The 24913-nt window shown below is 55.7% G+C and overlaps 12 protein-coding genes across 12 annotated transcripts; 5 read left to right on the top strand and 7 right to left on the bottom strand.

Annotated features, from left to right (window-relative positions):
* Positions 1-179: 179 nt before the first annotated feature.
* Positions 180-1608, top strand: BJX67DRAFT_370993 (uncharacterized protein; the record flags this gene model as incomplete). The annotated part of the gene is made up of 8 exons (XM_071031004.1): positions 180-279; positions 330-378; positions 452-517; positions 567-724; positions 786-958; positions 1021-1127; positions 1193-1320; positions 1427-1608. The coding sequence occupies 8 exons, from the start codon at positions 180-182 to the stop codon at positions 1606-1608; spliced, it is 963 nt and encodes a 320-aa protein (XP_070887965.1).
* Positions 1609-1656: 48 nt separating this feature from the next.
* BJX67DRAFT_31283 (alpha/beta hydrolase) lies at positions 1657-3036 on the bottom strand. The gene is made up of 3 exons (XM_071027171.1): positions 2831-3036; positions 2009-2780; positions 1657-1929 (listed from the first exon to the last, which is right to left on the bottom strand). The coding sequence occupies exons 1-3, from the start codon at positions 2979-2981 to the stop codon at positions 1764-1766; spliced, it is 1089 nt and encodes a 362-aa protein (XP_070887964.1). The 5' UTR covers positions 2982-3036; the 3' UTR covers positions 1657-1763.
* A 191-nt stretch (positions 3037-3227) lies between these two features.
* BJX67DRAFT_370991 (SDR family NAD(P)-dependent oxidoreductase) lies at positions 3228-4174 on the top strand (the record flags this gene model as incomplete). Its single annotated transcript, XM_071031003.1, has 2 exons — positions 3228-3881; positions 3941-4174. The coding sequence occupies 2 exons, from the start codon at positions 3228-3230 to the stop codon at positions 4172-4174; spliced, it is 888 nt and encodes a 295-aa protein (XP_070887963.1).
* Positions 4175-4248: 74 nt separating this feature from the next.
* On the bottom strand, positions 4249-5608 carry BJX67DRAFT_387094 (zinc-binding dehydrogenase; the record flags this gene model as incomplete). Its single annotated transcript, XM_071034176.1, has 6 exons — positions 5543-5608; positions 5428-5497; positions 5311-5378; positions 5198-5263; positions 4962-5136; positions 4249-4865 (listed from the first exon to the last, which is right to left on the bottom strand). The coding sequence occupies exons 1-6, from the start codon at positions 5597-5599 to the stop codon at positions 4249-4251; spliced, it is 1053 nt and encodes a 350-aa protein (XP_070887962.1). The 5' UTR covers positions 5600-5608.
* A 177-nt stretch (positions 5609-5785) lies between these two features.
* BJX67DRAFT_387092 (flavin-containing monooxygenase) lies at positions 5786-7751 on the bottom strand. The gene is made up of 3 exons (XM_071034175.1): positions 7346-7751; positions 6682-7295; positions 5786-6629 (listed from the first exon to the last, which is right to left on the bottom strand). The coding sequence occupies exons 1-3, from the start codon at positions 7713-7715 to the stop codon at positions 5790-5792; spliced, it is 1824 nt and encodes a 607-aa protein (XP_070887961.1). The 5' UTR covers positions 7716-7751; the 3' UTR covers positions 5786-5789.
* Positions 7752-8025: 274 nt separating this feature from the next.
* On the top strand, positions 8026-10177 carry BJX67DRAFT_387088 (transcription factor domain-containing protein; the record flags this gene model as incomplete). The annotated part of the gene is made up of 2 exons (XM_071034174.1): positions 8026-8124; positions 8174-10177. Exons 1-2 carry the CDS (start codon positions 8032-8034, stop codon positions 10175-10177), a joined length of 2097 nt encoding a protein of 698 aa, XP_070887960.1. The 5' UTR covers positions 8026-8031.
* Positions 10129-12015, bottom strand: BJX67DRAFT_31271 (flavin-containing monooxygenase). The gene is made up of 2 exons (XM_071027168.1): positions 10601-12015; positions 10129-10552 (listed from the first exon to the last, which is right to left on the bottom strand). The coding sequence occupies exons 1-2, from the start codon at positions 11944-11946 to the stop codon at positions 10258-10260; spliced, it is 1641 nt and encodes a 546-aa protein (XP_070887959.1). The 5' UTR covers positions 11947-12015; the 3' UTR covers positions 10129-10257.
* Positions 12016-12246: 231 nt separating this feature from the next.
* Positions 12247-13456, bottom strand: BJX67DRAFT_370986 (MBL fold metallo-hydrolase; the record flags this gene model as incomplete). Its single annotated transcript, XM_071031002.1, has 3 exons — positions 12247-12859; positions 12920-13060; positions 13107-13456. 3 exons carry the CDS (start codon positions 13454-13456, stop codon positions 12247-12249), a joined length of 1104 nt encoding a protein of 367 aa, XP_070887958.1.
* Positions 13457-13934: 478 nt separating this feature from the next.
* On the top strand, positions 13935-15737 carry BJX67DRAFT_379467 (major facilitator superfamily domain-containing protein; the record flags this gene model as incomplete). Its single annotated transcript, XM_071032578.1, has 6 exons — positions 13935-14210; positions 14258-14536; positions 14593-14633; positions 14692-15410; positions 15456-15664; positions 15711-15737. The coding sequence occupies 6 exons, from the start codon at positions 13935-13937 to the stop codon at positions 15735-15737; spliced, it is 1551 nt and encodes a 516-aa protein (XP_070887957.1).
* Positions 15738-15815: 78 nt separating this feature from the next.
* On the bottom strand, positions 15816-18018 carry BJX67DRAFT_348435 (uncharacterized protein). Its single transcript, XM_071028652.1, has one exon. The coding sequence runs from the start codon at positions 17361-17363 to the stop codon at positions 16218-16220; it is 1146 nt and encodes a 381-aa protein (XP_070887956.1). The 5' UTR covers positions 17364-18018; the 3' UTR covers positions 15816-16217.
* BJX67DRAFT_31259 (uncharacterized protein) lies at positions 17590-19454 on the top strand. Its single transcript, XM_071027166.1, has 3 exons — positions 17590-17937; positions 17998-18233; positions 18284-19454. Exons 1-3 carry the CDS (start codon positions 17914-17916, stop codon positions 19212-19214), a joined length of 1191 nt encoding a protein of 396 aa, XP_070887955.1. The 5' UTR covers positions 17590-17913; the 3' UTR covers positions 19215-19454.
* Positions 19316-24685, bottom strand: BJX67DRAFT_387081 (putative RNA helicase/RNAse III). Its single transcript, XM_071034173.1, has 7 exons — positions 24260-24685; positions 24183-24211; positions 24061-24109; positions 23756-24008; positions 23569-23710; positions 22439-23521; positions 19316-22392 (listed from the first exon to the last, which is right to left on the bottom strand). The coding sequence occupies exons 1-7, from the start codon at positions 24362-24364 to the stop codon at positions 19695-19697; spliced, it is 4359 nt and encodes a 1452-aa protein (XP_070887954.1). The 5' UTR covers positions 24365-24685; the 3' UTR covers positions 19316-19694.
* Positions 24686-24913: the final 228 nt, after the last annotated feature.

Here is a 24913-nt window from a genome sequence, read left to right as displayed (position 1 = left end):
TCCGAGCGACGGCTACCCGAAACCGGATAACCGACCAGCTCGCCTGCAACCACGCTCGGAAATTTCCCCGCAATCTCGACCATATACAAGGCTACCCCGGACACCAGCAAAGATATCCCTCCCCTTCGATTGACCTTCATCGACTCGAAAGTTTTATGCCGTACTAGTGATCTGACAAAATGCCTCAGCTCCCGCCATACCAGTATACCGGCCCCGTGGACTGCACCATCCCACCGGACCCAAGTAAGCTCAAGGGGAAGAGCGTCATCGTCACCGGTGGTATGCTACGCAATGGAAGGACTTCATCGGTGTATCTGCTAACTGCACAGGCGCAAATGGCATGGGCGAGACGACTGTCCGCCAATTCGTAGCGGCCGGGTAAGTTATAAGTTGTTGGTCTATATTCTATACTTACACCACACCCTTCGGCTCAGCTAACAGGACCGCGCAGCGCCTTCGTGACAATCGCAGACCTCAACGTCGAGCGCGGAGAGCAAGTCGCCCGGGAACTCGCTCCGTAAGTCTGCCAAACGCCATCCATCACACCGCACATACTTACCAAGCAGAAACGCGCAATTCGTCAAGTGCAACATCGTCAACTGGGACGAGCAGGTCCAGGTCTTCGAAGCCGCTATCGCAAACTCGCCAAGCAAGAGCTGCGACATTGTCATCGCGAACGCAGGCATTAGTCGCGCGAGCGGGGATTCCCTGTGGCCGTTGGATGGTATACCATTTCCTTCCCGTCTACTACTGCCCCGGTAGCATCCACCCTAACAGGGATATAGATATCAATGCCCCACCAGTAAAACCAACCCTGAGCATCGTCGACGTCAACCTCACGGGCACGCTGTATACCTGGAAACTGGCGGTGCACTACTTCCGCAAGCAGCCCGACACCGAGGATCGAGATCGCTGCTTCATCATCACGGGGAGCATGGTTGCCTGGATTGACTCGCCGGTATTCACCATCCTCAACTTGTCAAGAAATATGGAGACATTTAGTTGTGCTGACTCAATCAGGCAAACTGGCAGTACACCTGCAGCAAATATGCCCTCCGCGGCCTGATGCGCGTCGCTCGCCGCAGCTCCTGGGAGCAGGGGATTCGGATTAATTACGTTGCTCCTTGGTATGCATCCCCCTCCTACCGCTCTCTCTGTCATCAGCAAGGAATGCCATGTCTAACGGCAGCAGCTACATCAAAAGCGCCATCCGCTCACCGGCCTACGAAGCCGAGCTCATCGGTAAGGGCGTGGAGTTCGCCCCGCAAGAGGACGTCGCGAAGTGCTTCATGCGCATTGCGGCGGATAGGACTATAAACGGTGAGTGAGACCCTTTGCCGTTATTTGCCGTCTGGAGAGATGATGCGTGAATGTGGTGAACATGAGGATGTGTGGCCGTGGTATGCTAATCACGACACCGATGCAGGCCACTCGTTGATGATTACCCCGGCGTCGGTTGCGAAGGAGGGATTCAAGGATATCGACATGGATGACTTTACCGAGGGGTATTTCAAGAAGACGCAGGATCTGCAGTTGAAGATTATTGAGGATCGGTGGGTGGAGGGGTGGAGTCAAGGGAGGACGCTGGAGGGGGCGACCAGGACTTGATGAGGAGGTAGTTATGGCTGTGAAATACCGGTGATGGAAATATTGGAGCTTCCAATTGCGTTTATGTTCAGATGCCTTCCGATGATGTCTTGAGGATTCTTATGCTAGCAGTACTAGGAATGAGAGTATCTGACATCTGACAACACCCCCCAGCCCTATCCAAAAGCATGAATCTCAAAAGGACCCGGCTTCGCCTCGCCCAACGCCCACTTGATCCCATCCACCATCACCTCATCCCATTTCTCGCACACAGACAATCGATCCCCAAACCGGCGGAACCCATGCGGCACGCCCCTGAAGACATTCGTCTGCGTCGGAACGCTACACACTCCGTTAGCAAACCCTAATCAAGGAAGAGAAATAGAAGAAACTAAGAACGTCAAAGAGCGTGGTATCTCACCCATTCTCACTCAACAACTGCGCAAACAGCAATCCCTCATCCCTCAATGGATCCCTCCCCGCAACCCCAAACGTCGCCGGCGGCAGCCCACGCACCTGCTCCGCCGTCGCATTGCCCGGGTTCAGCCTCAAATCCCCCTCTACCTCCTTCCCCCCATGGACACCGAGCAACCCCGTAAAGAGCTTCACACGCTCCAGCGGGAGGACAGGGGCATCGCGGTTCTGCACCCAGCTCGAGACGCTCGGGTCCCGGAGGCGCCGCAGCTGCGGCTCGTAGCACCCGTAGTGCACAAGGCCGGGGATCATAAGGACCTGCCCCTTTATCTTGGGCCGGTCCGCGAGCGCTTTGTCCCCCCCTCCAAGGTGCTGAGCCAGGACCGTCGAGGCCGTGAGCCACGCCCCGGCTGAGATCCCGCCCATGACGACGCTGGCGCCCTCGCCGCCGAGAGCGTCCAGATGGTCGTGGACCCAGTGGAATGCGTCCTCGGTGTCGTTCCATGCAACCGGGTACTTGTGCTCGGGGGTGTGTCGGTAGTTGACGTTGACCACGACGATGGGGACTCCCTGCTCCGCGAGGGAGACGACAATCCGCGCGCAGATCGCGTCTTCTGAGGCGAGGGTTCCGAAGAGGAATCCGCCGCCGTGCAGATGGATGTAGACCGGAAGCCGCGTGGAGTCGTCGACGTCGACGGGTCTGTAGCTCCTCGCTTCGATGGAGCTGCCGTCGCGCGTGGGGATTCTGTAGTCGCGGATTGTCACCTTCGCCGAAAGACCTGCGGACGTCAGCGGTTGTCCTTGAATGTAGTATGTAGAGGCGAGATACCCTGCTCGACCATCGCCCGGGCCGCGATATCCTCGCGGCCCTTGTTCACGGCGACCTTCAGTTCCTCGGTGGTGAGATCCGGGGGCGGGGGAAGGTCGCGCTCGAGAGCGATCCACTCGTCGCTGGGGCCGGTGTATTCTGAAAAGTCCATCTTCAGGGTGAATTCGTCGACAACGAAGGATGGTTCACTGGGAAGAACTGCCAAGTACCGACACTGCGCACTTGTGTCCGGGCTGAAGGAACAGCCCGGTCAGCCCGGTCGATGACCGAAAAGGATAGCCGAACCCCCCCTGGCAGTGCCGAGGATGGGGATGAAGTACTCCAGAGTATACCCCGCATCAGCACCCCATTCCTCACTCCCCTCCTCACCTGGAACAATCTCGATGGGCAACAGAAGATGAGCACCATCCCAACCACACCCCCCTCGCGCTCGCTGGCCGGCAAAACCGCCATCGTCACCGGCGCTGGCTGTCTCGGCGACGGCATGGGGAACGGCCGCGCAATCGCAATCCTCCTGGCCAGCGACGGATGCGATGTCCTCTGCGTGGATCGGAACCTCGAGTGGGCGGAGAAGACGGTTTCGATGATTACATCGCAGGCACAGGCACAGTCGAGCTCAAGCTCAAGCTCAAGCTCAACCTACGGCTCAGCTATCGCCGTCAAAGCAGACGTCACCAGCGCCACAGACTGCGAATCCGTCGTGCAAACCGCTCTCGCGACATTCGGCCGGCTCGATATCCTGGTTAACAACGTCGGTATTGCCGGTGCGGCAGGGACAGCCGTGGAGGTTGACATGGAAAGCTGGGCGAAGAGCCTCGAGGTGAATGTCTCGAGCATGGTGCTCATGGCCAAGTACGCGATCCCTGCAATGAAGCAAAACGAGGGTGAGATCCGCGGGAGTATTGTGAATATGGGCTCTGTCGCTGGACTGCGTGGGGGCACGCCGCATCTGCTCTATCCGACGGCGAAGGGCGCTGTTGTGAACATGACGAGGGCCATGGCGGCGCATCATGCGGCTGATGGGATTCGAGTTAACTGTGTTTGTCCGGGGGTAGGTTATCCTTTTTTTTTTATTTTCATCGGACTTGTGGAGGTGGCTGACTGGTGCAGATGCTGTACACGCCGATGATGTATGGTGGGGGCATGAGCGAGGAGGCTCGCGAAGCTCGACGGAAACGAAGCCTGCTTGGGACTGAAGGGAACGGCTGGGACTGTGCAACTGCGGTGGTCTTCCTGGCAGGTCCGCATGCGCGCTGGATGACGGGGGTTATCCTTCCTGTCGATGCAGGGACAACAGCAGCTGTAGGGATTGGGATGCCTAAGAGCGCGAGTGTAAATGGATAGCCAGCTGAGCAAGCCATATCTACGACTCTGTGCTATCCATTCGTATAGTCACATCTTAACTAGACAAATGCAAACTACTCGGGAACAAGAGCAACCCGATCCTCAATCCTCCCCTCACACAGATCCCTCAGCACAGTCGGGAACTCGCCCAACTTCCCCAGCTTCACCCTCGGGCTTATAACCCCCTGCCTGATTAATTCCAAAACCTCCTGTAGATCCGCATACTGCCCGCCATACGAAAAGATAAAGCTCAGCCGCTTCCGAATCCCATTCTTCATATCCAACTCATTGACCCGATCCAACGTCCCAATACACAGTACCTTCCCTCCCGGCCGCACAATCTTCTGCGCATCCGCAAACGTCTGGTGTTTCCCAACAAACTCAAGCACAGTATCAACCTTGATCCCGCGCTCCGCAAGAAGGTCCGGGATGGAGGGCGTGCCAGGCGGCACGATGTCGGCGTCGGGGACACCCAGGTCTCGCGCAGCGTCGAGCTTCTCCGCGCGGAGGTCGGAGACGATCACGCGTGCTTTGATGTGCTTTAGCACGATCTGGAGGGCGTTGAATCCCAGGCCGCCCAGGCCAAAGAGGAAGACGGTTTCGTGTTGCTGGACTTCTGCGCGGCGGACGATGCCGTGGTACGCGGTTGTTACGGCGTCTGTTGCGATTGCGCCGACGGCCGAGGGGACGCCTGTTCCATATCATCAATGTTGGCATATACTGCTCCAGTTCCGGTTCCGGTTCCAGTTCTCCACACTGAACTGTCGTGGGAAGATGTAGGACGAACCGTCAGGTAGGGGCACGGCCCCCCGCACGTCAACCGCGACATACTCCGCGTAGAACCCATCTTGCCCGATTCCGTGGTGCATTCCGGCGGGACAGAGCTGGGCGAGGCCGCGGGAGCATTCTGGACATGTGTCGAGGCCGCAGCCGGGGACGGCGAGGAGGGCGACCTTTCCTCCCTGAAAGGTACGATCTATATTAGCTTGGTCGTGTTCTGAGAGACAGGGTTGTGGGACGTACGGTTTCAAACCGCTTATCCGTTACATCAGGACCGATTGAGATGATCTCGCCGCAGCCTTCGTGGCCCTACGTGTGAGTTAGCTATAGCTCTATCGCACGGGGGGGAGACATACGAGGGTGTACACGTCGTTGAATTGAGGGCGGTCTTCGACATCGAGGAGAGCTTGGTCGCTGTGGCAAACTAAAGACGTTAGCAAGAGTGGTGTAGGGAAAGGTAATATCGGAAGTACCTCCTGATGCGAGCAGCTTTACTAGCAGTCCTGTTCGCGGGACCGACGGGACAGGGACTTCTTCCCAGACCTGGCTGTGTCAGTGTCTAGATTGGCATCAAGGGCATCTGCATACCGGCAAAGGATTGCCCTTGTGCTTTCTCCAGGCATGCATGGTACTTGGAATAGCCATTGATGCTGTAGTTGAATCTGGAGTACAGGATGTCCGAGCAAGGCAGGTATATACAGGCATTTAAGGATCGATGGAGATACCCCGCACAGCCGAGCTCAAAATGGATAACCGAATTAACAGCCTAACCTTGGAATTCAATCGATTGAATGCTCTACGTATGACAAACGAGAATCTAATGCTAACCTAACCCTCAAGCGCGCCTCTGGCTCAGCGGCTCCGGCAGCTCAACATACCAGGAAAGATCCTGCTCCGGATCAAACTCGTACTCCAAGAACCCATTCCCCAGGAACCGGAAGTTATTCGCACTGCGGTACTCGATCTCAAAGTCTTCCGGCCGCAGCTCACTAATCAGCCTGTTGAAGAGCAGCGCAGAGCCCCCGAAGAGCGCGGTGACTCGCCCGTTCGTCTTGTTTCGCTTATACCAGCTCTTGCACCCGCCAGTCCAGACAATCGTCTTGTGCACCTCGTCGCCGTACCGCACGAATGCCTCCTCGGCCGACCTCTTCGGGACAACGGACTTGATGTCCTCCGTGGCGATCTTCTTGATCCATTTCACGAAATAGTCGCCCGTCCAGTTGAGAGCCTCGACGAGGGACCCGTGTCCACCCAGCGAGTTGGGGCCTGTGAAGATGAAGTAATTGGGGAAGCCTGCTGTCGCGACACTGAGGTAGCTCTCTGGCTCGTCTGCCCACTTCTCCGCGAGGTTTGCCCCGTTCTGTCCGATGAGGGGGAATCGAGGGCGATGCGAGACGTCGAAGCCTGTTGCGCAGATGACCACGTCGCATTCGAATACCTTGCCGTCGGCCGTGTGGACCGCGTTTTCGCTGATATGCGTGATGGGGCTGTCGCTGAGTGTGCAATTAGGCCGCGAGAAGGACTCGAGGTATCCCGGCCCCGGCGTGACTCGGCGACAGCCAACCTCCCACTTGGGGATAAGCTTGCGGCACAGCTCGGGATCGTGGTTCAGCTTGGAGGCCATCTGCTCCGTGCCGAAGCGGACGGCCTCTTCGTTGTTTTCGCCTTTCAAGAACTATCCAGTCAGTATGCGCGAGCGAATTCGTGAACATAAACGAGAGACATACCAGCTTGAATGCCTTATTCGTCCGATCAATGATCCCCTTCCGGTACTGCCGGTGGTACTCTGGATCCTGGAACTTCCTCTTATCCTCTTCCGAGTAGACGGGGTTGACCTCGTCCGTATCCCGACCCAGATGCTTCGACGGGGGCACCCGATAGTAAATCCACGCCGCAGACCGCATATAATTCACCACCTCCGTCCCCGGCAACTTCGCCATCTGCGGCGTAATCTGGATCCCCGAGGAGCCGTTCCCAATAACAGCGATCCGCTTATGCGCGTAGTCAAAGTCGTGGTCCCACTGCGCGGAGTGGACGACCTTGCCCTTGAAGTCGCGGAGACCAGGGATAGTAGGCCAGGACGGGTGGCAAAGGACGCCCTGTCCTGAGATGAGGATCTCGCAGTATTCGTCGCGCTGGACGCCCTCGTGCTCGACGGTGACTTTCCAGACGCCGTCGGTCTCGTTCCATCTTGCGCCGATGACGCGCGTGTTCAGCTGCACGTCTCGGTCTAAGTTCCACTTCGCGACGGTGCTCTTGATGTATGCTTGGATTTCGGGGCCGCTGGAGTAGAACTTTGTCCAGTTGGAGTTTGGATCGAAGGGGAAGGCGTAGATGTGTGCTGTCTTACATTAGTACAGTAGTTATCAGTCTAGGGTGGGACACACCAACCTGGGACGTCGCATTGTACACCCGGATAGTCATTCACCAGCCAGGTACCGCCAATATCCTTGCGCATTTCGAAGATAGTATGCGTGACGAACTCCTCCAGCTCAGAAAAGCGATGCTGGATCTTGTGCGCCATCAGCAGGCCCGAGAACCCGGCGCCGATGGTGATGATGCGCAGCTTGCGCGGTGTGTAGCCATACTGGTTGTTGAGAGGGACGGATCGAGGGTGTGCAGGTTTCTCCGAAGTCGCAGCTGGCTCTGAAGCGAGGGGAGTCGCTGAGGCTGTAGAGGCAACGGCGCCGTTCGTGATACCGTTGGTGGTGCCGTTGGTATGGCCGTTGGCGGCTGGTTGTTCTTCTGTAGCGATGGCCATCGTGTTTGCGTCTCGTAGGTCTATAGTTTAGTCTCGATAAACTGCGTCTCCTGCTTTATAAACGAGGACAGACGATCTCACAGTGTTCGTCGCTCATCTCGCCGTCGCCAGCACAGCGCCAGTTAGGGTTGCCGTTTTGGGACAGCCGAGGGGGTGGAGAAGACCCGAGAATACCGGCATGTTACCGTATTTTTCGGCTATGCACACGAGTCAGAACACGAGTCGGAACACCTGCGGACGAGTCAGGAGAATTCCGCCAGGTTGGAGAGCCGCCGCCGGCCTCGTTGCTGGAGATTCACTCCTGATCCTCCGCATCATGGTTATCTCGACTCCCTGGCTTCAGTTTACAGGCCATCAGCCGAAGCGCAAGCGCGCTGAGCTCGCGTGCCAAACCTGTCACTCCAAGAAGGTACCTCTCCTCCTTCTCCATGCGAACAGAAGGCTAAGCTAAGTGGTAGATCCGATGCGACCTCCAAGCCCGCACCAGGCAGGGCCTCAGCAACTGCGCGAACTGCGACTCTGCCGGGAAGGAATGTCGCATGAGGCCTTCGAAGCGCGTTGCCCGGCGAACCCGCGGCCCTCCCTTGACGCCCCCGGAGAGCAGGAGTGGCAGCAGCGGCGACAGTACAAGGAGGGATCAGCCAGTCGCGGGCGAGGCGCCGAATAGCAACGCGGAAGAGGGCATCTCGTTTCGTGAGTCTGAGTGGATTTGGAACTTCGACAATCCAGAAAGCACTGCGGCCCCTGTCCACCCGATCAATCATCCGTCCACGCATTCCTCCAACCTCGATCCGTCAATCGGTACCCATGTCGACCAGACCGGAGATAACCCGAGCTGCTCGCCTGCGACTTGTCGCACCGACGATACCGAAACTCGTCGCGACCTATCCTCGCGATATTACCAGCTTGAGATCCAGGCCGATGCGCGCAATCAAGAGCAGCGCATGCTTTCCCAGCGGCAGCCGAATGTGCTGCTGCTGCCCAGCGCAGACCTCCAGCAGAGCTTCGTTGAGACGTACGTCGAGTACTGCTCGCCGTGGTGCCCGGTCTTCGATCGCGACCAGCTTAATGTCGACGAACTATCGCAATCGCCGATCCTCGTCAACGCGCTCGCCATCGTAGGCAGCCACATCCAGCCCCCCGTGATGCCGCACGACGGGCCAGCCGCGTACTACGAGCGCGCGCGCAACCTCTTCTACAACGATGCAGAGCCAGACGTTGTGCGCTCGCTACAAGCCGTCTCACTCTTCTACTGGTGGAGTCCGCGGCCACCGTCCATCCTCCACCGTCACTCGTCTTGGTGGTGGACGAGCTGCGTCGTGAGACACTGCCAACAGCTCGGCGTGCACCAACAACCCTCCCTCGGCCCCGGCCCAGCTTCCTCCCAGCACAACCACCCGGCAAACCACCGCTCACATCTCATCCGCCGGCGCATCTGGTGGACAGCCTTTGCGCGAGAACGCCTAACCGCAATCTGCCAGGGCAAACCGTGCATAATCGACCCGGCCGACTGCGACATCGCAGAGCCCACCCTCGACGACTTCCCCGATGCTCTCGTCGATAGTACTGCACGCGTCAGAGCGGAGATCTTCATCCACTGGGTGCGTCTCTGCGCTATTATAGGACGAATAGCGAAGTACCTCTCGCGGCCCGGCACAGACACGAACACCCCCTTTCCTACTCACCTCGCCCGCGAGCTCATATCGTGGGTGCACTCCCTCCCTCCTCGTCTCCAGCTCCCCGTGCATGCAGACCGGACCACGACATTCAACCGCGACGTCCACCAACTGCACCTCCCCTATCTAGCCGTCATAATAATGCTGCATCTGAAACAGCCCTACCAGCCTCACAACCCAGAAGCATACCCGCCCGCCATCCTCGCCGCGTCGTGCGTGGCGCGCATATTCCGAGACACCCTTTCTCGCGGGGGAACACGCTTTCTCATGGCGATAACGGGCTGGTACTGCGGCATGGCATTCGTCGCCCTCCTGCAGGCTTGTCGCGTCGATGGCCTCGCGACCGCTGCAAACGAAGACCTCGATATCCTTACCCTAGCAGTCGACCAGCTCAGGACCATGTGGCCGACTGCAAATATCTTCCACCACGGATTCCAACGGCTGAGGCCCAGTGCTGCAGGCGCCGAGGCACTGCTTTCACTATCAAACTCAGATCCCAATGCCCAAGCTGGTCCCGGAACTGGGCCTGGGCCAGAACCTGGAGTGGAAACAGGGCCTGCTGCCGGGACGAATCCCAGCGTCACGGGCAACCCGCTGGACGGTATTGACTGGATGGAGTACTTTCCCTTTGCGACGGCGCAGACAAGCGGTGTTGCAGAGCGTCTCCTCGTTCCACATACGGATGAGATGTTCTTCGAAGACGTCTTTCCCGACACGATGGTGCAGTTTCAGGATTTGTTTGGGGACTATACCAGTAGTTTTTCTGATGTGAATATGTTCATGTAACCATGTACAATGATTAAGCTAAATTCAATGAATGCTATACACCAAGACCCTAACACCGAGCCAATGTCAAATACACCTACCTAAGTCATAATCAGATCCTCATACCCCCTCTTCGCCACATCATCCGCCCTCGCCCGATACCCCGGCGCAGGCCCGTTATACCTCGCAATGATCCTCTTCTGCTTGTGCTGCAGGTTCTTATTCACCCCCGTCATCCAGGAATCAACCTCGTTCGCCAGTAACCCTTCAGCACAGGTATGGACGTGCTCCGTCCACTCCTCGACCTTCTTCCCTGTGCATTCGGCCGACGAGATGCCCTTTTCACACGCCCATCGGATGAACTCCGCCACCCAGGCACTGGCATACTCGATGCTCCTACTCCTATTAGTGCTCCGAAACCCCCTCGAAAGAAGAAGCACGTACCTCGGGAAATTGCCAAACATCTGATGCGGCCCCATAACCATCAACATATTCGGGAACGACTCGACAAACAGCCCCAAAAACGTCCGGGGGCCGTCCTTCCAGCGCTCAGAAAGCTTCACACCCCCAACACCCTGGAAATCGATCGCCGTAAACGCGCCCGTCACGGCGTCGAACCCCGTCGCATAGATTAGAACATCAAGATCGTAGCTATTATCCCTCGTCTTCACCCCAGAGGCCGTGACACGCTCAATCGGGTCCGCCTTGACATCGACAAGCTCCACATTCGGCCGGTTAAAGGCCTCGAAGTACCCAGACTCCAGGGGCACGCGTTTCGTCCCGAAGCCGTGGCACTTGGGGATGAGTTTCTCCGCCGTCTCCGGGTCGTGGACGCGCTGGCGGATTTTATTCGCGATGAACTCGGAGTACAGCCTGTTGGCCTCTTTATCCGTGAAGATGTCGTGGAAGTTCGAGAGCCACTTCTCGAACCCGCGCGTCTCGTACAGCTCGTTCCAGAACTTCTCGCGCTCCTCAGGGGTCACGGAGAACACGGAGGCAGGGTTCGACTTGTGGATGAAGCACGAGTAGGACTCCTTGCATCGGCGGAAGATCTCCGGGTACCGGGTCTTGATTTCGGCCATCTCGGCGGCGCTGATGGGACCGTTGTTCAGCGGGGCGCTCCAGTTCGGCGTGCGCTGGAAGACCGTGAGATGCCCTGCTGTTTTGGCGACCTCCGTGATGGTCTGGATACCCGTCGCCCCCGTGCCGATGACACCGACCCGTTTCCCCTCGAAGGAGACCGGCGCATCATGCGGCCACCGCGCCGTATGCATCGCCCGTCCCGCGAAGTCATGCACCCCGGGGATATTCGGCAGCGTGAACTCGTTCAGGATGCCCATGCAGGTAACAAGCCAGCGACTCGAGTACGTCCTCCCCCGGTGATCTGTGAGAACCCACGACTTCGACCGCTCCTGGTAATGCGCCCTTGTGACGCGCGTGTCGAACTGCATCCCAGCCCGCAGGTTGAACTTGTCCACAAGGAACTCGCAGTACCGCAGGGTCTCTGGCTGCGCGGCAAAATGCTCGCTCCAGTCCCATTCCTCGAGCACCTCCTGGCTCCACGAGAACCCGTATGAGTATGACTCGGAGTCGAACCGGGCACCTGGGTACCGGTTCCAGTACCAGGTGCCGCCGGGCGCGGAGCCGGCTTCGAGGACCTTTGCGCGCAGCCCGAATGTGTTCATCTGGTGGAGGGTGTAGATGCCGCTGAGGCCGGCGCCGATGATCAGGACGTCGTAGTCCAGGGCGTCATTGTTGTGGCGGAAGGGGGGGGATTCAATGCTGCCCATCCTGGTGGTTCTTCTTTCGGCGACGCTGGGTGGGAGAAAAGGCACGTGAGGCAAGCGGAATGTTGTCGCGTGGCCATCAGAATATGATGTGAACGGAATAAATAACAATCGGATCTGGCGGGGTTTCGATCCAGTCTTGATGCTGGCTCCTCATCTCCAGCTTTTCTCTCCACAACTTCTCCATGAAAGCCGTCGGCTATCCCAAACGAGACTCCCGAGCCGAGAACCTTAGCCAGCCATTCTTCGGCTACAACGAAATTGCATTCTCTGGATACTTCTGACACACGACTACTCCATCCGCTACTCAGAACCTTTCAGTAGTCCCTTCTCCCTCCAATACCCCTCCAACTCCCTCAAAAACGCCCACCTCAGCTTCCTCCCCCACCCCCTCGCCTTCCAGTCATTCAAGCTCGCCGGGAAATGCTCCACCCCATCGCGCACCGCAAAATCATGCGCAACAATCACAAACACCTCCTCGTCACAATCGATCTCCTGCAGCTTCCTAATCGTCTCCACGGCAAGCGGGATGTCGTGCCCGAACGTCGGCTCAAACAGGGTATCCGTCGCCCCTCGCCCCCGCGACGCCTGGAGTTCCTCCCACGCGCTGCCCGGGCAGAATGCCGCCTCGCTGGCCGCCCCGAGGAACGGGTGCGGGTGGATCGACTCCGGGAGCGGGAGATGCTTTGATGGCCGGAAGATACCCGTGTAGTGGGCGATGTCGCCGCCCATGAGGACGAATGTGTCTGGGTTTGTGGTTGTGCGTGCGAGGCCGCAGAGGTGCCCGACTGCGTGGCCGGGGCTGTCGAGGAGGTAGAAGGAGCCGTCGCCAAAGTAGTCGTAGGCTGGGAATTGGCCGATGCGCAGGGTGCGAGGGTCTGTGGTTGTGAAGGGGATCTCGCGGAGGGTGCGGTTTCTACTCGTGTGAGTCTGCGATAGGCAAGTACGTTGGAGTATCTAGGGGAAGGTGTCGTACGCGTAGTCACTCTCGCGGATTGGAGAGTCAGGTTTTGCAGGGAAGCCCGGGAGCATTGCGTCTTTGAAGCCTGGGCCGACGATGAGGTCCGTACTTGGGGGGAAGGTGGACGGGTCGCCGATGTGGTCCCAGTGCCAGTGGCTATGTTGTCAGCTCGGGCGGCTGCATCTGGGAAGGGAAAGCTAACCTCCATATCACGGCTTCGATATCCTTTGGAGGGATGCCGTGCTCGTCGAGTATCTCCGCTACATTCTGGGTGACTTCGATGTTGTAACCCGTAGTCGGGATGTACTCTGCGATCTCGGGCGCGTAGTTCTGCCAGTCTTTACGGATGCCAAGATCGAATACTAGCTTTCGGCCGGAGGAATGCTCGACCAAGAAGGAGAATGCCGGGTTTCTGGCGAAAATGTCGAGGCCCGGTACGAGAGGGGCCATGAAGCGCTTGAGATGGGAGGGGCCGAAGTTCACCGGGTTCATCAGCCTGACGGTGACTGTTTCCCCGGCGGGGATTTGAAAGAGACGGTCGTTCTGGGCCATAGTTACTGTTTGTTCGCTTGAGGCTTCTGAAGCTGCATGCGTCATGCCATTTTATGCAACTGACAGCTCGGCTATCCTGCAAAAGCCCCCACGCCTGGGGAGGAGTGTGGAGTGTGGAGAGGCACTAGCGATGCATTAATTACTGGTAGCTTCGTATGAGATACCGGTAGTAATGGAGCCAAGGCTCTGATACAAGTCCCGAAACTCAAACGGAGAGCTGGGGATAGTTTCAACCCATGGATCCATCGGCTATCCTCTCCTCGTGGCCTCGCCTGTGGGGGCTCGACTTCCCCAGATTCTTCCTCGTGCTTTGGCTGTATCGCCCATTGACCAGCTGCTCCAGCCTTCTTGGTCATCAGAATATCATACTCCGCCGGTATAAAATTCGCCTCTCATCCCGGCAGCCTGTTCCTGCTCCCTCTTCACCGATATCCTGAGAAACTTGTCATCTTGCACTGTTTACGACGAAGCCCTCAATATGGACACTTCCACCCAGGACAGCCTGTCCGACAAGGGCAAGCCTCCCCATGTGGCCGATCACATCGAGACGCCCGTCGAGAAGACGACGACAGACAACATCGACACCACCCACACCGATGAGGCGATGAAAGTGCTCGCTCGCTACACCGGCGACGAGTCTTGGGAGCCTACCGAAGAGAAGCGTCTCGTCCGGAAGATCGACTGGAGGCTTCTGCCTCTCCTCTGTTTGACGTATGGCCTGCAGTACTACGACAAGGCCATGCTGTCCCAAGCGGTAGGTAACCCTAACTTCCCACCGTACCGTGTGTGCTAACAACTCAGGCTCTATTCGGCCTCCGCGAGGACCTGGGCCTCCTCGTAGGCAATCGTTACTCCATGTCTGCGGCTATCTTCTACCTGGGCTTCATTGTCGGCGCCTATCCCACAATGTTTCTCGCCCAGAGATACCCCATCCACCACGTAGCCTCTGGGACCGTCACGCTGTGGGGTATCTGCCTCATCCTGACGCCTGTCTGTCACAATTATCAGTCGCTGTACGCTCAGCGCTTCTTCCTGGGGTTGTTGGAGAGCGGTATTAGCCCGATGTTCATGATGATTGTGGTGCGTTTCCATCCTCTAAATACCGTGGGATCTTTCGCGATACTAAATATGAACAGGGAGGTTGGTATAAAAAAAATGAACAGGCATTACGCATGGGGTAAGTTTCTGCTCGCTCCTACTACTGCTTTTATTCTCTGTCTTAACTTGATGATTAGAGTATGGTACTCCTTCACGGGATACGTTTCGATCTTCTCTCCTCTCATCAACTACGGCCTTGGTCACATCAAAGGGTCTCTATCATCGTGGAAATACATGTATCTCTTTGCTGGTGCTCTCACAATTGTGTGGGGGATTACGCTCGAATTCGTGCTACCTCCGGACCCTGTCCACGCACGCGGCTTCAGCGAGCGCGAGCGATTCATCTCGGTGGCCAGGATGCGAACAAATAACTCTGGTGTTCGTAATACACACTTCAAAATGGGCCAAGTTGTTGAGCTGTTCCTCGACATCAAGTTCTGGCTGGTATTCTTCACTGCGTTTCTGGCAATGATTGCCAACGCCCCGATTTCCACCTTCACGCCCATCATTATCAACTCCTTTGGCTTCAGTACCCTCGAGTCCCTCCTCCTCGTCATCCCTTCTGGCTTTTACGCCGGAACAATGATGCTCATCATGCCTTATATCGCCTACAAATACACGGCCAAGGGCATTCGATCTTGGCTAGTCATTGGCTGCCAGCTCGTTAGTATGGTTGCTTCTTTGCTCCTGCTACTGCTGCCTCTTGACCAGACCGGCGGTCTCCTCTTCGCCTGCTACATCCTGCCCACCTTGGGAGCCGGGTACGCCGTGCTCATGGGTCTTCAGATTGGCAATTTTGCAGGCTATACCAAGCGCTCTCTTTCATCGTCTGGCCTCTACATCGGCTACTGTCTTGGTAAGTTTTTTGCGCTCACTTCCTAGCGTGTAGCTAATTTGGTAGGCAACTTTGTCGGACCTCTCTGCTTCAGAGAGCAGGACTACCCCCGCTATGTTCCCGGATTCATTGTTACGGTCGTAACTACGTTTATTGCGGCTGTTCTTGTTCTCATTTATCGCATTATTTGTCTCTACGATAATCGCCGCAGGGATGCGACTGGGGTCCTTGAGGGATTCGAGAATGCTTATCAGGATGACCTGACCGACAAGAAGGTACGAAAGCCTCCCCCAGAAAACAAAAATAAACTGACAGTCCCAGAACCCTCAGTTCCGTTATACTGTTTGAGTTCGCTTGGTGTCTGCTCAGAGGTAAAGCTGTGCATACAGTTGCTACAGTGATAGTCACATGCATAGTAATTTAATCTAATAAGAAAACGTGAAGTACTCTGGTATAAATTTCTCTGTCTGAGGTGCTAAATTACTGCACCAGGGCCACTCGAGCTTTCTCAACTCTGCCAGTTCAACTTGACTGCCTCACTCTAGGGCTTATAGCCCTCCTACCGATTAGATGCAATGCAAGTCTCCCGGTCCGCCTGTCTTTGAATTCTTGGGCTGCATGGCACGAGAACGCGGCCGTCTGGGGATAGAGGGGTCTACAAGACTGGGAGTCCTCGCATGCGAAGCGGATCCCATATGCCAGCCAGTGTGTTGAAAGTTGTGCGTTGCGCTATCAAGCGTTTATTCAAGCATTGATAGATAAAGACAGCCGAACGTAAATAGGTATATAACAAAGGCTATGCATAACTTCACAGCCAATGTAAAGACGCTATCCAATTATAGATGATACCGCCTGGACGATATTCGAAGCAGCTTCTGCGTAGCTCGGAAGGGCAGAATTATGCTGGTAACCCACGCCCTCTACGCGTTCTGGCGATGCACCTGGAAGTACCACCAAGTCTGTTTCTCCGGATACCTCCCGCATAACGCCTCCACACAACACCTCGGCAGCGACGCGCATGACATAGGTGCGCTTGATGTTGTAAGTCTCGAACGTTGGAGCCGTGTCCGCGAGTGCGGGGCTAAGAATATCTTTTTTGTAGCCTGTCTCCGGCGATAATGAGACATTCAAATCGTTCGTTTCCCCATTGAAGAGCACAGCAGACTCGCTCTGGGTTTCGTCGGATCCAGTATGTCCTGCCCCCCAAACCCTGGTTTTCCTTTTCACCGAGATCCTGAAACCTTTCAAAACGAAGGATATGTTCTCTAGGCCTGGTGGTGCCGCTGATGGTGGTATAATCGATAAAGAAGTTGGGATCTCTTCCCCGGGATGGATTTTAGCGGGGACAGTAAGCTGAAGCTGAAAGTCGAGAGCGGCGCGCTTAGTCCAATGCAAAAGAGCCTTGGCCTTACTCCCAGGGTTCTTTTTACTTGGGATCCGTGTCTTCAACCTGATGGCGTCACCTTTTGTAGGAATCTGATTCTCTGGATCATATCGCGGCCGGTAGGTGATGGGCACGATTTTTTCTGAGATGCGCCTCTGTGGTGGGCCAAACTGGGACTGTGTCCAAACTGACGCTCTGATCGAATATTCCACCGACGCTTCAAACTTGGCGTTCCTGTGCTTGAATGTCGGGGGAAGAAGATGGTTTGATCGGACTGTCGTGAGCTGGTTTGTCCAGTGGGTCATATTAACAATGGTTGGGTCCACTGGCGACGCCCGCGCAGGGAAAGTAAAGGCAAAGGGCAAGACGATCTGAGATCCATGCATCTCAGCTACTCGCGTGCAGAACAGGTCTGCTTCACCATATGCGTCATCGGGACTGGAGACCACCTTGGTCTTCGTGCGGCCAGCGACCTCGACCGCAACAGACAGTGGGCTGGTCAAATCAGCGCGTTCGAAGCTCACTTGACCGCTGACAACCTCTCCTTGGGAGTAGGTTGCGCTGGAGTTATCGAGGTTCACGATGAGCATGGCGGGATAAGTATACTCTGGTATGTGGGCGCAGGTTGTCGGGCATTACTGTGGCAGCGATCTCTCTCTGCCAGTTCAGCAAAACACAGCCTCCCGCCCCCTGCCGGGGTTCATTCCTCTTTGGGAGTGCTACACGTATTAACTCCATCTGTACCCTGATCTGCAAGAGTCACCCGATATATATCCTTCCACCGGAAAATGGCGTCACTGTTTGAGTTCGTGTAGTGTCTGCTCAGAGGTAAAGCAATGTGTGAAAGTTACTACAGTGCTAGTCACGTGCATAGTAACTCAACCCAATGAGGAAAGTGCTCTGAGGTAGGTATTGCGGCCTGAGGCGCCCAGTTACCGCATCGGGCCCACTCGAGCTTTCTCAACTCCGCCAGCTCAACTCGACTGCCTCACACTCGCTCATTCTTCTTTCCTTCATTCTTCCTTCGTCTTTCCCGGGATTGCTCTCTGGTTTCCTTGGAGCTCTTATAAGATGTCCTAGCCTTGTTGTCCGCTCTCTCATCGACCACATCTCTTCTAGGCCAGCTCCTCTGGACACGTCATGGTGTCTCTCTGGCCCTTCAAGGTAGGTCCCATACCACTCCGCCCGATTCTCAAGCAACAAGCTCACAGGCGTCCCTAACAGGGAGAAGATAACTCCCCGGCCTCCTTCGAAAAAGCCCTCTCCACTCTCTCTGGGAAAATTACCCGTGCCACCTCCCGCCTCGACCTTCACCGCCGGCATGCCCGCCGCTTCAAAGCCCTCTGGACCCTGTACACCACCTTCATTTACCTCCTTTACTCGATTATCCTCGCGCTCGTACTGGGCTGGCAGAACTGGGGCGTGAAAGAATACGCGGCGATTGTGGGAGGACCTATCGTGTACGTGGAATGCACGTCTAGACGGGACGGCCAATCGCTAACGAGCTCAGAATCTACGGCGTCCGCGCGGGAGGCACGAAATACTACGAATACCGGATTAACAGTACCCAGCGTTTTCTCGAGAATCTCAACAAACAGCGCGACGAAACGATCGAGAAGCTCAAGGTCGCAACGAAATATAACTCCACCCAAGAGCTGTTGGAGAAATATGCAGGTGATTCTCCAAAGCAACCACGGCCGAAAGACGGCGATCAGAAGCCAAAGCCGGACGCGAAACAGAAGCCCTCTGCAGAGCAGCAGTCGCCTGTTCAACGAACAGGTATCCCACCCCCTCCCACCGCTAATATCCGTCGAACCCCGCAACCAGCCACAGAGCTGCCGCCCTCTCCATATCCGCCACAACAGCCCCAACAACCTCCTTTGAATGCTCCTCTTTCGCCGCCCAGTCCGCCAGGTATCGATGAACCCGGATTCGCTCCAAATGCCTTCCCCGCGTCGCAGCAGTATATCGAGCACTCGCGCTGGTACGACCGCCTCCTGGATGTGCTCCTCGGCGAAGACGAGACGCAGCCGAAGAACCGAATAGTCCTAATTTGCTCCACGTGCCGACTTGTAAACGGCCAGGCCCCTCCTGGCGTGAAATCGCTCGACGAACTCGGCCGCTGGCGGTGCGGGGGCTGTGGCGCATGGAACGGCGAGGAGAGCGCAGCCAAGAAAGCCCTCGCAGATATCAAGGCTAAGTCTATAATTGAGCCGGAATTGGTGGAACCCGCATCAGACGCTGAACACCGCTCCTCTACGTCTACGGGCGACGGTACCGATGACGGCGTCATGGTCGCAAGAGAAGGAGACCAAGACCAGGATCCGGTTGAGTCGCAGAGCTCGTCCGGCGCTGAGACGCCCAACGAGGAAACACAAGAGCCGCCGGCAGCACCAAAAACGAGGTCTCAGGCGCGACGACGGCGTTCGCGGAAGGGATGATATCACGGCGGGATTCGCGTCTATTTTTCCCTGCCCTTTAGGGTTTGTTTTTGGGACTTCCCGGTTTTGTCTTTCATTGAAGCGTTTCTTTGTGTTGACTATATTTAAAATTACGAGAGCTGACAGTCAGCTCGAGTGGACGCTTGGCTGGCTGTTCAATTAAATTCACCTTTGAATCCGTGGGCGTTTCCTAGTGGCTCCTTCAAGATAGGGTCTGCTCTTTCGGGTTGCTCAACATGATACACTCGATAATCTCCCAACAGGGAGAAATACAATCCCAAAACGAATATGATATCCGTCCGCGAGCCTGCATTCTTATTCCCATCTCACCTCGACGTACCGTAATCTCTTCATAACCTTTCTAGATCTAGAGCACAGCTGTCAAACTCAGTCCTTCTAATCCTATCATAATCAAGTCCAGTTGAGCACAATCTCCCCGCCAAATCGAGATAGATATCAGTATCACCATCAAGGTTAGGATCAGAGTTCCATAGCATCGTCATCTCCCTCATTTTCCTCCCTGTCTCTGCCCCGAGAACTCAACTTCTCAATCACCAACTCTGCAGCCCGAATCTCCGCCTCCTCACCACTCAAGCACCCCTCCACAACAATCCCCCCAAGCCCATTATCCCCCGTCCCATTCGTACTCACAGTACACGTATACGTCGCCCCACTGCCACCTATCTCTCCTCCTTCTCCATCTTCATTTCCATCTCCTCCCCCATCACGCCTGACGCCCTCCCCAGAATGTGGATCCAATACCCTCACCGTACAAAACCTGATTCCGTCCGACCCGGCCATCCACTGCGCCCGCTGCATGGGATGCACGACGTCAATCCCCTCGCTAAGAATACGGCGCGCGTACGGGAGTAAACCCAGGCGTTCGAGGAAGGTGGAACACGATGTAAGGTTGCCGCCAGAGTCGACGAAGATGGCGCCGAGGGTGGACTCGATTATATCTGAGAGGAATTTCTCGGGGGTTAGTTGGGAGAGTGTGAGCCAGGGGTAGGTGGTGGCGTTTGGAGTTGCTGTTGCTGCTGCTGATGGGGCTTGGGACGGGGATGGGGAGGTGATGTGCGAGAGGATTGTACTGCGGAGGGATTTGTGTCTGGAGAGGGTGTTGGCGTTCGCGGGGGTGTTATTGAAAAGGCGGGTTGATGGGGAGTGGCGGAGGTGGGTGTAGAGGTGCATCTGCTTTGCGTGGGCGGTTGTGGTGGTGATTTGGATGGGCTGTGTTGGTGACATCAGGCTGTTGGTCCTGTTATTGTTGGTGGTGTTTGGAGCGATAGTGACCTCCGTCACTGGGAGTGTCCAGGAGAGCTCCATACAGAAGAAAGCGAGGAGATTCGCGTTGACGAGGGCGTGTTTGATCCTCGTCATATCGCCCTGCGATACCTTCGCGGGATGCCTGAGCATAAGATCGACGATGATCATATCGAGCACGGCGTCTCCCAGGAATTCAAGACGTTGGTAGCTCTGCACCGCGGTGTCGTGCTGGCATGAAGGGTGAGTGAGTGCTTCTACTAGTAGAGCCTTATTGTTGAATGTATAGCCGATATTCTCCTCAAGTGTCTCATACTGAATAAGGTGGGGATATTGAGGTCCTGAATCCCGAGACAATCCAATATCCGGGGTGATTATCTCAAGTTCAGGGAGAAAGCGCCGGAGGCATGCTTGGGCGTTCTCAAAGCCACCGTCTATGTATGCGGCGCCGATGAGCGCTTCGACGACGTCGGCGAGGACTTTTGTAGACAGCTCGCGCTTGCCGGAGGTGACATCCTGTAACTTCTCAGAAATCAATGGAGCAGACCACTTCCTCGGAGAGAACATTTTGCTGATAATGAAGGCGTCAAGGCCACAATCGAGGGCCGCGCGCGCAAGACGGGGATTCTGGATGATTGCATCCCGCCCTTCACTGAGGTATCCTTCATGCCACGTGGGATGCCGGTAATAGAGGGAGAATGAGGAGATGAATTTCAAAACTGAATCCCCAAAAAACTCATAGCGCTGGTAGTGGCTTGGTGCCTGGGCAGAGGGCATGGTAATGGCTGTGATAACATGCTGGATATCATGAAAGTCAATATCTCGTAAGATCGTTTCACATAATCTGATCGCGACCAGCGCGGCCTCTAGTCTATTGAGAATAACTGCTATAAAACGACCAAAAACTGCCTCTGGGGCTGGGAGCTTGTCAATTGTGCACTGGGAGGCGGAGACCCGTTTTTTCGTCCGCGACTCAAGCTCATCGTCGGCCGGTCGTTTCGTGGCCAGAATTTGCTGCTGAAGCAGATTCTTTCTTCTGGGATACGTGGTACATTCGAGCTCAACTCCCAAGTCGCTTGTGTCAGAGACGACCCATCTCTCGAAAAGGAGCAACTCGCCGTAATGAGAGCGGTCACGAACAACGCCCATCAGGTCAAGGCTTCTTTGGCTGGAGAAAACGTCAAGTGCAGACTCATATCCAAGATACTCGTGAAGCCAGGGCACCAGCTCATCGTGTGGCACGTCGGGACTGAACAGCGCGACGAAATCCTGGCCGGTGCCGTTAATGCGGGTTGTAGAAGCCTGAAGGTACAGAGCAGTGACTCCTCTCATACTTTCCACGTTCTCTGCGGCCAAGGTGGTGATAGGTTCCGCAGCCTCGAACTCCACCGCGTACGTGGTTTCACTATCCCAAAACAGCGCCATCGATTCCAGAAGCGGAGGCATAGTCGGGGTAATCAACTTCATATATTTTTCATCTCCATTTCGACGGATAATGATACGACTCTGGTGCATTTCAGGCGACGACCACGAGGATGCCCAATCTACCCAAGGATCATACTGCTCCGACACCTCGTTGATCGCCGGTAGCAAGGCGAGATCTTTCTGTGTAAACTCTCGGCTCTTCGTCAGCGGGAGTAGATTTTCGTTGAGGAGGCCGTTTTCATAGAGAGCCTTGTAAGCTTGGAAAGCAGCCTCCTTTTTTGCCGCGCGCTCCGTCAGCCACCAGGAGTCTCCCTCGGCACGTCGCACATTAGGATGTACGCAGCTGGGTAGCGTTACTTTGCCTTTCAAGAGGCCGAAGTCGTTACGATCGAAGGAGAACTCGGGCCTATTATCGATGTATGGCTCGCGAGGGAGCGTCGAGCAGAAGTGGTGGAGATGTTGCATGGCATTATCGGCCGTCAGTATGGCCCTGAAAAGGTCAGTAAAAACGCAGAAAGCAATATCCAGCAACATACCCTGTAGATTCCACGCAATATCGACAGCTGACGTCCTCATCTGTGGTCTCGAGAGAACGTAGCTCTTCCAGGCGTCTCTGATCATCTTGATAGGCTTCCTCCATAACCTTCTCCAGAACATGCCATTTCTCTAAGTGGGAGTTGTCATCATCCGTCGAGAGCAGTATGGCGTATGTAGAGTGCTGCCGCCGTGCCCGTCCTCGCCGTTGAACGAACGACTTCAAGTTCGGCGGTCTGTTGTAGCATACTACCACGCTGCAGGCGCTCACGTCAATGCCTTCCTCCAGTGCGTCAGTCGCAACAATCAAGTTCCTACGACCGTTTCGAAACTCATCCAGAGTATGCCGTTGCATTTTCACCGTCAGAAGGTCTCCTAGCATGTTTTTCCGGTTGGCAGAGTTGGCCATGCCGATAAAGCCGCCGGTTTGGAAACGATCGCGGGTAGAAGGGTGAACCGATAGTAGTTGGGACATGGCGGCGACGGTTGCTCGCTGCTGCACGAAAATAAGTCCCGAAAAGTCTCGCTCCGCTGTGCTCCTCAGGAATGAGATCAAAGCTTTAAATTTCGGCGAGACGGGGAAGTCCGCTGTATCCGTAGAGAAGAGGTTAAATTCAGGGACAGGAATCTGCGAAAGGATATTCACAAGATAGCTTCGCTCTTCGTTGTCCAAGTTCAGCACAATGGAGCTATCTAAGCTTCTACCCCGGAGTTGCTCTATCGACGCCCAGATGAAGTAGTCGGCCGCCCAGGGGCCGAGCTCGACGAAGATATGGTCAGCTCTATCAACGAGCCTTTTCAGCTGCTCTCTGCAATACGTCTTTTCGGTCAGAAACACTTTCTGCAATGCCAATCCAAGCGGGGAGTTGCGGCGCAACTTCTTGACGTAGGGGTCATCCTCGATGTCCAGCGACATCCAAACCTTCATAAGCGCCCTTCGCATGCTGCCCCAGATCAAGGCGTCTTCTATGACCTCCGGCGTAAACAAAACCCGCCGTAATTCAGGCTTGTGGGTGTTTTCCAGAAGTTCATGGCGGTGGACCTGAGGTGTCGTGCAAAACGAATCAAGGTTGGACTCGATCGTTCTGTAGTATCGTTAGAATGCAATGCTTACTACTCCCATGCCACATACAGCAACTCCTCACGACTCGATCCAGCGCTCGCCGTAAGACCCAGTATCCGAGGAACAGCATCCGGACCAAACTTGGCGAGAGCAGGACGGTAGAAATCTTGCATGATCTTGTTCGCGGGGTGCTTCCGAACACAATGATGTGCTGCCCAGTTAGTAAACAACCCTCTCTTCCTGAGATCTAGCATACCTTCGTCGAATATCATGAGCCCGAGCCGGGAGATTCTGACAAAGCCATGGGTCATGGCGTCCACAAGGACAGCATGCGTCGAGATAACCACCTGTACGTCCTGGAGAACAGCATCCCAGACCGCTTGCTCGGTCCACAGTTCAACCTTATCCAGCCCAGTAAGGGTACGAGACTTTGCAGCAGGGATGTGGTGCGAAATGACCTTGTGCTGCTGGAGACAGAGCGCGACCGTCGGTGCCAAAAACCATATGAGCTACAAAGGCATTAAATCGATACGAAAGGCAATGTCGGGTCCCGAAACTCACCTTTCCGGGGCCGGCATTCTCTAATTCATGGATGATCCGGAGCAAAGCGCTAGAAGGGGGGGTGCGTGGTTAACACTCGTGTCGGCTGCCGGAGATAGCGTGGAATGTGGCGAAAAGCATACATGTGTGTCTTTCCACTCCCGGTTCCCATCTAAAGACATTAAACTCTGGCCCGGGTATCTAGAGTTGCTTTTCTTACCGCGACGATGATGTTGTCCTTCAGGCTCGCCTCAAACATCTCCAGTTGGTAGTTCCGCGCCCGGGAGACCGGGAGCTCGGGCTCTCCCGACGAAATGGAGGCCATGCTGGTGCAGCTCGCCAGCGATAAATCGACGCTACAAAGGGAGCGGTCGGGGCATGGCGGAGAGAGGTGTCAAGACGAAGGCGACCCTGATAGTCTTGAAAAAGCTCAGGCGGGGTGTCAGGGCAGTCAAAGAGAAAGTCGGTGGTGGCGGGGTAAACAGAAGGCTGCTGCAAGCATTCATCTTTGGTAATCGCTCGCTCGCCGAACAGATAGAAGAGCAGCAAACATGCTACGGGCTTCGAGCTCCAACGATTCTATCGCCGCTAGACAGTCCGGGCGAAGCTCATTTTTTTAGGTATGGGTAGGAGACGACATCAGGAAGTATGATTATTGCGTTTGCGAATTAGGTAGAAGTTGAAAGGCTATCCCAGGGCATGACTGCGCCCATAGAGAGAGTGCAGCTTTTGTCCAAGTCGAATCTGTGAAGAACTGAAAATTCGCCCATGCTCGCCTAGACGGAAAACGCAGAACACCACCCATCCCAAGAAGCATCCTGCGCCACACACCTTGAAGAATAAAAAGCAGACAAATAAAATAAGGGTGACATCG

The sequence above is a fragment of the Aspergillus lucknowensis genome, assembly GCF_044049455.1.
Source record: "Aspergillus lucknowensis strain CBS 449.75 chromosome Unknown BJX67scaffold_11, whole genome shotgun sequence".
NCBI classification, from domain to species: Eukaryota; Fungi; Ascomycota; class Eurotiomycetes; order Eurotiales; family Aspergillaceae; genus Aspergillus; species Aspergillus lucknowensis.
The sequence above is the reverse complement of the archived record's forward strand: the minus strand, read 5'-3'. Positions and strand labels throughout refer to the sequence as shown.